Source organism: Jaculus jaculus, chromosome 1 (assembly GCF_020740685.1).
Source record: "Jaculus jaculus isolate mJacJac1 chromosome 1, mJacJac1.mat.Y.cur, whole genome shotgun sequence".
NCBI classification, from domain to species: Eukaryota; Metazoa; Chordata; class Mammalia; order Rodentia; family Dipodidae; genus Jaculus; species Jaculus jaculus.
Window position 1 is genome coordinate 248,372,760 of NC_059102.1, and position 9,512 is coordinate 248,382,271.

General features: G+C 46.2%; 1 protein-coding gene across 3 annotated transcripts; it reads right to left on the reverse strand.

The window, feature by feature from the left end:
- Positions 1–275: 275 nt before the first annotated feature.
- On the reverse strand, positions 276–8,737 carry Pdp2 (pyruvate dehyrogenase phosphatase catalytic subunit 2). Of its 3 annotated transcripts, none has more exons than XM_045156854.1 (2): positions 8,608–8,737; positions 276–5,417 (listed from the first exon to the last, which is right to left on the reverse strand). In XM_045156854.1, exon 2 carries the CDS (start codon positions 5,378–5,380, stop codon positions 3,788–3,790), a length of 1,593 nt encoding a protein of 530 aa, XP_045012789.1. In that variant the 5' UTR covers positions 5,381–5,417; positions 8,608–8,737; the 3' UTR covers positions 276–3,787. The 3 variants fall into 3 exon arrangements, with proteins under 3 accessions (XP_045012789.1, XP_004663531.1, XP_045012794.1); XM_004663474.2 differs by having other exon boundaries at positions 276–5,381; positions 8,608–8,705; XM_045156859.1 differs by lacking the exon at positions 8,608–8,737 and adding an exon at positions 8,040–8,306.
- Between the last annotated feature and the right edge of the window lie 775 nt (positions 8,738–9,512).

Below are 9,512 nucleotides of genomic sequence, written 5' to 3' on the forward strand. Positions count from 1 at the left end.
ACAGCTAGATATACAAGTAGACTCCCAGTAAAATATAAAATCCTTTAAGACCTTGGCCCCGAGCATGTGGAGACCCCTCACAACAAAAGTCTTTACTTCCTTTTCCTTCTCAGGTCTCAATGTGCCTAGCTAACATCAATGAGGACTCTGTATGCTCAAGTGTTTTTCTTTTGGTACACTCTTGAATTGCCTAAACTCTCCCCTGGTCAAATAAACGTAGTGAAACAAAAGCTGGCCTAGCATCCTATGGGCTAAAGAAGTTAGTGTTCAAACTACAGGAAAGCGAATTTTATTTACCTCTTTTATTTAGAAGTTTTCTTTGAATATCTTTAACAGTTAGAAAATCAGTGTCAAATACGAACACTGGTACACAGCTTAAAATACAAATGCCAGTAATTATTAAAGATTAAAGTTAATGATTGTTCCAAGAAAATGCTTGCTAAAAATTATTTTTCAGGTGGCAAGTTAGGTATAAGGTACCCAAGGAGGAAGGGACAGAGGCTCAGATGGCTCTGGAGATGGTTACACAGCAGCCCACACACGCCTTCCTCCCGGCTATGCACGTGGCAGCTTGCGTCACATTCTGTGCCACCAGCCTTGATCCTTCACATCCGCAGCTACGGCAGGCTTTCTTCTGCACAAGTCACGTTTCAAAGACAAACAAAGCACTTACTGATGAAACTAGGATGGCTCAGATCCAGAATATTCTAGTTTGACCTGGGAAGCCACAGCTTCCCCAAAGCCATCAGATGAAGACGGGTCACCAGAGGCAATGGGCCAAAGAATAGAGCCAGCTTCCTTCAGAATGCATTTTGCTGCTATACTCTATTTTGCTGTTGTACTCTTCTTTAACTCAAGTTAAAGCATTTTACATTTCACTTACATTTAAAAAGTGCCAACTTGATTGTGTCTCAACTGAGTTTTGCCCAATGTGCCTAACACCAAAAGTTCTTAAGCTACATGTACTTCTGTGGAAAATGTCTATATATTAAAATACCTCAAGGTTTACTTTATAATAAATTAGCTTTAACGTTACAAATAACATCTCAGAAAACTGAATCTCAATAATTTGAGCTGACATACTAATTCAAACTCAGAATACTATCTTATATGTTTAACAATTTCCAAAATCAACAGCACTGTATTATTTACACATAAAATACATAAAGCATGCCAATGTTATCAGTTCCTTACCAAATGTCATAAATGTCATTTTAAGCACCAAAGCATATTGACTTCAAAAGTTACATCTAAAATATTAGTCAATGTCCCTGTTGCAATGGTTCAAGAAGTCTGCAGAGTGAAATCTCTATGAAAGAAATGGCAATCGTGCTGGAAGAACTGACAAGGACCACTACTCCTTTCCTATCCCAGTGTCCCAAAGCAGAAGCCCATTTGCTTCAAGAAGGTCACTGCCAAGATCTGTGGCAGCAAGCCAGACCCACTGGCATTTAGCCACAGAGGCAAGGCTCTCTGGAACAAGCACAGCAAGAACTGAGAGTTCACGGTGGGAGGGGAAAAAAGGCAGGCAATAAATTGGTCTTTCTTCTCTTCAATGTCAACTCGATAGCAGGGACATCTATTAGACAATGAAGAAACACAGACCTGCTTGGAGACACAGGTGGGAAGTCTGTACTCTATCAACTGAAGCAGATCTTACTGAATCAGATACATTTATGACCCATGCCAGGCTCCAAAGTCACAGGCACGTGACTGTATGCCAGTTAAGGCTCAAGTAAACTCCAGGGTTTTGCTGGAGTGAAAAACATAAAATGTTAGACAAATAGAGTTCTCCATTTGCACAAGCCTTTATGTTAGCAGAATGGCAGTGGTTCACATGGTTGGCCGGCTTCTTGGTTTTGAGGCAAGGGCTTACTGTGTAGCCCAGGCTGGCCTCAGATTTAGGTTCCTCCTACTTCAATCTCCTTAGGGTCGGGTAGCTGGGGCTCACAGTTTATTTTTAAGTGAAGGTCTAAGTCTGTGAGAAAAAGGACTAAGGTGAATTACCCAAAAGAGTCTTTCTTACATGAAGCCACATCACTCATCAGACACACTGGAAAATGTACAGAATGGTCCCAACTCTTGACTGAATGTCAATCATGAAAAGTGAGGAATCAAACCTAGGTTTCTGGTATGCTGTGAATGGCTCTGGAGGAGGGGTAAGAGGAAGAAAGGAATGAGCTAGTTTAGTTTACCTACACTGAGTTTCATCTGATGAAGTAAAGGAAAACTGAAGCAGTTTTGTGAAATAATCCCACAAAAAAATTATGTTTAATCCCAGCACTTGGGAGGCAAAGGTAGGAGGACTGCCATGAGTTTGAGGCCAGCCTGGGACTATAGTGTGAACTCCAGGTCAGCCTGGGCTAGAATGAGACCCTACCTCAAAAAAAAAAAATGTGTTTCCATTTAGGGACACATTTCCTGCTATTTAAATGCTATAACCATTCATGAGAAGAGAAAATTTATACCCTCCAAAAGGATCCATATGGGTTAATTGTCAAGTAAATACAAAGACTCTGTGGCCCATGAAAACATGACAAGCTGTATTTTTAATTTTGCCCAACTTTCATACTAAATATGGTTTAATTTCTGAGGCATGCAATGGCAATTCGTAAAAGTCAAGGGCAGGTATCCCATCTGATAAGACTCACTCCTCCCTCTCAAGCTACAGAGAGGAGAGCATCTGCTTGTCGCTGTTCTCTTTAGGCCCATCATAATTTCATTTCTCCCGATTCAAGCTAAAGCTTAAATCCACAAACCACCGAATAAGCCTGGCTTGCCCAAATGTCCAAAACCACAACTACCATGTGACCACAATGTCTCCTTTCCTCCAACTTTTTGAAGAGGGGACAGGTGACAGATTTTCCAGTAGCAGAAGGGTGGGGCTGAGCAGCATAGCAGAGGTAGAAGGATTGTGTCAGATGGCTTTAAAGAGTGATTTAGAGAGATAATCAGAAAGGCTAAATGCTGTCAGTAACCCTGAAGCCTAGGGGGAACATTTTACTAAGCAGAAATGCCTGGAGGTGGGAATTCGATATAAACTGTCTCCTAGTATGGCTCAAAAGTCCAGGAGTGGGGCTCAGTAGAGGGGACCAAATACTACACAATTAAATTCAGCAGGTCCATAGGCCTAGATCCTTCTCAATTTCAGCTGAGAAACAAGAGGAGAGGTCCCAAACACACTTACAGTGGGGCCGGCTTGCAAGTTTGAGGATTCGGCTTGAAAATAAACTAAAACTAGAATCTCGTATTACACAATGTCTTCACAAAAATAACCATACACAAAAAGTTAGAATATTGCATAGAAAAGTGTACTGTAGTATGCTTTGTAAACCTAGGCTTCTATAATTAAACAGCAAAACAAACTCCATAGCCTAGAAGTTGTGCGTAACTCAAAATTATCACATTGGCAGATTTTTGTCACTGGATCTCAGAAGTCCCTGAAGTTCTTTATTCTTAGACTCATAATTAAAACTTACCCTTTAACAGCACAGGATGACACAATTTATGTGTTTTTATAAAGGATGTGAGCTACATGAGCCCAAGCCAATTCTATAACCTTTATTCTGTGCCTTCTACATAGAAGAGTTGGCCAATAGACACAGGGACATAAAATCACTGCTACTGTTTTTACAACTAGGCAGCTTTCCCCCCTTCTCATGCTAATGATTCAACAACCTGTATCTGCCTGTTCTTGTAGTAGAGAGGTTTGAATAGCTCATTTAGAGTTAAGTAAAAATGTTTTAAACCTCATTTATCTTAGCACTGGCAACAGGATGGGAGACTCTTAACCCCCCTTGTAATATGCGTCAATAGAGTCTGAGTCAAAAAACACCACAGTGACAGTGATATCATCTCGGTACATCCTTGCCACGTCCTCTGGCAATGTCAGCATAGCAGCCAGCCGCTCTGGCTCCATCTCTCCGTACTCATTGCTACCGATGGCATGTCTGATCAAATGTGTGGCCGCGTTCTGGTCAGCTGCATGAAGTCCACTGGCTTTTCTCTGCAGCAGCAGACTCTGCATGAAGCCCAAGTTGGCTGGTCTTTGGGCTAGGTCTGGCTTGTGGCGATCTACCTTGGACAGGTGCCCCACCACCAGCCTCACTACATCCTCATTGCCTAGCATGTCCCACAGGCCATCTGAAGCCAGCACAAGGAACTTATCCTTGGGCCTCAGCCTGTGGTATGTAACCTCAGGCTTGGCAGTCAGATAGGGTGGAGTGTAGAGGTGAGGTGGGGTGAACTGGTAAATGTTGAGGGCTTCAGTATCAAAGCCCCTCCCTAGGACATTACGCTGAAGCTCCTTAGTCCACTTCAGCTGGACGTCCCCGAAGGCCCTGCAGGGTATGAGCACGCCCAGCAGCCTATCATCTATGATGAGTGTCTTGTCCTCTGACTCAGGGTGTTCTCTCTTAAGCCGGGACAGCTCGGCCTCATTCCAGGCATTGTGATCGCAGGTGAGAGGTAGACAGGACCACATACCATTGTCTTCCTGAACACCTAGGATAGCCCGGCAGTCACCAGCATTTGCCACATGCAAGTGAACCCCATTGACATGGGCCATGCAAGCTGTTGCTCCAGAGAAAGCAACCTGGAGGGACAAGTTCTTTGTTACCTCATCTTCCAAGGGGGCCTGAATTTCCAGTGAGATGTCAGAATCCAGTCGCTGGAAAGAATACATTAATGCTTCTTCAATACTCAGGCCCATTTCCATGTGCAGGTCAAGCAGTTCCTGCCAATAGACACGGAGGTGGTCCAGATGCACTGATGTGACATCTTTGTAGATACTGTCCCCTGGGTGCTTGAGCCACTGCAGGATGGGCAGCAGGGGTTTCAGGTTTTCCACTGCTTCTTCCATCTGCTCCAAGGTCTGGTGAGACATCAGGGACACTGCCATGTAGTAGAAGAGCCTCTCGCTCACGGCTTGTGCACATGCATGACCACCATGTCCGTCAAAGATGCCAAACATCAGCCCACTGGTCTGCAGGCAGGAGGCTACACCTTGTCGGTCCTCCACTGGGGAATTGGCAGCCAGCTGGTTGCTCTCAAAGCGTAACACTGAATTTGGGACTCCACTGTTGAAGTCAAGAGCCTTGTGGGCAGACTCACCAGCTCGAAGGACTTCATTTACCTGCTCAGGGCTAAGCTGCAACTGGAGATCCTCTTCCTCCGTTGATGTGTGTCTGTAGGCTTTCTGTAAAGTGAAGCCACCACACGGGGAACTGTTTTTTATTTCGGGAAGTGATGGAGAAGAGAGTCTCCATTTCAACTGATTCCTATTTGAGACAACTCTTGAGTATAAGCGTCTGCCGCCTTGTAATGTAGCAATGCGGTTTCTTGCAGAACTGAAGATCCAGTAGGCCACGGTACTTGACATTCTGAAACCACACCAGCAAGCGGGGAATTTTTTAAGCCTAAAAATTGAACAGTTTATAAAAGTTTCAAAATGTATTAAAAATATGGACTGAATTTGACTTGTTAATTTCCTCTCAGTTTTTACCACAGCCACTGAGGGGTTTCTCCCAAATGATCCAAGCACCTTCTCCTTCCCTCCCCAAATACTTTCTTATACCAGAGCCTAGTATCCAGCCCATGTGGTCAAAATCTCCCCAGCAGACTATAAGCATTCATTTAGGTATCTGCTGTGCCCCCCCCCTTAATTTAGGAACTGTGGGAGGTCCTAGATTCAATACCCAGTACTGATGATGAGGGGGAAATCCCACAAAACAACAGAAACAACCAGCTCCCTAAAAGGCCTCAGAGTGAGTGGCAACATAAATATCCAGAATAAATGTGACAGGGACACTTTGACCTTAGGCATGTCCTTGGGAAGTGTAGGAACTGTCCTTACCAGGAGCCCAACCTGGCATACAACAGTTAAATATTACCTAAATGTGGCATTTTCAGAAGCCCAGTGACACACTGGGTATAACACTAACTTTTTAACTTTGATTTTTTTTTTTTTTTTTTTTTTTTGAGGTAGGGTCTCACTCTAGTGCAGGCTTTCAAACTCAGTGATCTTCCTACCTCAGCCTCCGGAGTGCAAGGATAAAGGCATGTCCTACCATGTTGGCCTATTTCACTTTAGATACGTTGCTTTACTGGCCTGAACTCATTAGTATGGGTAGAATGGGAATGACACTATTATTATAAGGTTTTTGCTGTTGTTGTTTTGTGCAGTCCTGAGGATTAATCCAGGGCCTCTCAGATGCCAGGTAAGAGCTCTACCACTGAGTTAAATCCCCAGCCCTCTTTTTATTTACTTACTTACTTAGTTATTTTTGGTTTTATGAGGTAGGGTCTCACTTTAGCTCAGGCTGACCTGGAATTCACTATGTAGTCTCAGGGTAACCTCAAATTCATGATGATTCCCCTACCTCTGCCTCCTGAATGCTGGGATTAAAGGCGTATACCACCACGCCTGGCTCTTTTTTTGGTTTTTCCAGGTAGGGTCTCACTCTAGCTCAGGCTGACCTGGAATTCACTATGTAGCCTCAGGGTGGCCTCAAACTTGTGGTGATCCTCCTACCTCTCCTGGGATTAAAGGCATGCGTCACTACACCCGGCTATGCCTGGCTCTTATTTATTTATTTTTTAAATATTATTTGCAAGGAAAGACAGAAAATAAGAATGGGTGTGCCAGGGCCCCTAGCCACTGCAAACAAACTCCAGGTGCTTTCACCACTTTGTGCATCTGGCTTTATGTGGGTACTGGGGAATCAAACCTAGGTCAATAGGCACTGCAGGCAAGTGTGTTAACTGCTAAGCCATCTCTCCAGTCTTATTATTATTTTGTTTTGATTTTGGGTTTTTTTTTCGAGGTAGGGTCTCACTCTGGCTCAGGCCGACCTGGAATTAACTCTGTAGTCTCAGGGTGGCCTTGAACTCACGGCGATCCTCCTACCTCTATCTCCCTACCTCTATCTCCCGAGTGCTGGGACTAAAGGCATGTGCCACCACGCCTGGCAGTCTTATTTTTATTTTGAGATAAGATCTCACTAAGTTGCCAGGCTGGCCTTGAACTTTAGATCCTCCTGTCTCAGCCTTCTGAATAGCTGGAATTACAGCCACCAGGTGCAGCCCTCATAAATCCTCATTTTGTGAGGACTAACCCTTGACACTTCTTTTAAAGGGGAGTGAGTAGTTACTATTTTTGTCATTGGGAGTATGTTTGTCTACTCACTGAGCATATATTTTTATACTGTCGCACCTACAACTTTTTGTTTGTTTTTTGAAGCCGGCTAGCCAGGCTGACCAGAAACTCACTTTGTTGCCCTTACACTGACTTTGAACTCATGGGAACCCTCCTACCTCACAGCCTCTCAAGTACTGGGCCTAGAGGTGTAAGCCACCATACTCAGTATCTCTGCCATACCAACAGCTTTGAATCCGGCTTCCCAGATAAAAGCATGGTTGTGGTGATATTACATTCAGTGGATGTGCAATGTAGGATGTTGCCATAATCTATCACAATTAACTAATCTGTTCTCTATTACTGAGAACTTGGAAGTAGTTTCCACTAACCTGCTACCTCTGCAACACTTTGTGTGTTTGACTTTATATGGTTACTGGGGAATGGAACCTGGGCCATCAGTTTTTACAAGAAAACACTGTTAACCATTGGACCATCTCTCCAACCCCAAACCTGCTACTTAGAAACCACAAAACTGCTGGCTTTGTTCAGCAACATTTTCTTTCTTTTTTTTTTTTTTTGTTTAAAAAAATTTTTTTTGGCACTTTTATTTATTTGAGAGCAACAGAGAGAGAGAGAGAGAGAGGAAGAGAGAATGGGCGCGCCAGGGCCTCCAGCCACTGCAAATGAACTCCAAATGCGAATCTGGCTAACGTGGGAAGTGGGGAATCAAGCCTCGAACCGGGGTCCTTAGGCTTCACAGGCAAACGATTAACAGCTAAGCCATCTCTCCAGCCCTACAGCAACATTTTAATTGCTTATTTCTCAAAAGAGGAATCAATCAGTAGGTCATAGAGTGTAGAATTCATTGTCTGACAAATTTTCCAAAGCCAGCATCCCTTACCCTCCCCTTGAATTTGGAGCAGAAGAGGTCGATGAGGGCCCTGAGGGTTTAGGATGCTCCTTGGCCCTTCAGGGAGGGCAGGTGGCCGAGGGAGACCAAAGCCGTCCATTAAAGCCTGCACCCAAGCAATTTAGCAGGTTAGCAGGTCTCAAGTTCAAGGGTCTGACCACAGCCTCACGGATTAAAACACGCAGGTTCCTTAGTCTACCAAACAGAATGTCCTTCAGATCCTGGCACGGGCACCGTCTCATACAGGGACTCCCGGGTTGTACAGAAAGACCGGTATTCCGCGGCGACGAGAAGCTCCCTGGGTGCCCAAAGGCTAGAGCAGCGAGCGCGGGTGGCCCGCTGCCCAGCGGGCTCCTCCGCCAGGGCGCGGACCCCACGTGGCGCGTGCGCGAGCGTGGGGTGACCGTGACCGCGGACCCAGCTCGTCCCGCCCCCTCACCTCATCTCCCCTCCGCCCCATCACCTGAGCGGACGCCGCCGCGGGCCACGGACAGCCCGGCCGGCGAGGCCTGGCGTGGGGCGGAGGCTTCCGCAACCCCCAGCTGGTCCCCTTCCTTACCTGGGACCCTCGCCCCTTCTCACCCGCACGCGAGCCCCGGGATCCAGCGCCTGCGCACACTGCCGCAGCTGCCGCCGCCCGGGTCTTCCTTCCCGGCAGAGGCCGCAGTCTAGGAACCAGCTCCAGGAGGGAGCTCCCTCCTGCCATTTCTGATTGGCTGATCTGCGGAGGTGGGCCCTGGATGGACACTGAGATTGCCCAATGAATGAAGAGGGCAAGAAGCAGGCAGAGAGGCGGGGTCGGAAGGGGCCAGCACCTCACTCCACTGCGCCCTACCCTGCGGGCTCGGGATCTACTAGAACTTGGGGCGCTGGATCAGACAGTCACGTGGCTGAGCCCTCCACCTGCACTGTCGCCCAGGACCAGGACCAGGACCAGGACCAGGACCAGGACCAGGACCAGGACCAGGACCGAGAGGTCTCTCCAATTCCTCACTGTTGTTAATACTCCCAAAGATTCCTCTAGGTTTTTGTGGCGATCCCTCCAGGCAAAACGCCACACCCTTCTACTCAACCGCCTGGACACCTGCCCCGAAGGCCTTGGGGCACCTAAAGCATAATTTGCCCTGACCTCATTTTCTTGCCAAAGCCGTTCTTCTTTCTAAACCAGGAATGGCCCCTACTGGCACCTAGAGACCCAAGTCCGAAGAATGAGATCATTTTGATGCCTTTTTACTTTACCCCTCCCACTTACTTAATCCTGTCACTCCCACCTCCTCACCCATCCACTCGCCAGTGCACTATTGCAAGCCCTTCACTTGGCCAATCAACTGCCAACTTCAACTTGGTCCTATTCATCTTTTCTCTACAGAGCAGGATGACCCTCCTAAAACTAAAATTCCTGCTCTTAAAAAATTTATTGGTTGGGCTGGAGAGATGGCTTAGCGATTAAGCGCTTGCCTGTGA

Coding starts and splice junctions, on each gene's coding strand:
- Pdp2 (XM_045156854.1), bottom strand. CDS start 5,380: ATGTCAAGTACCGTGGCCTACTGGATCTTCAGTTCTGCAAGAAACCGC.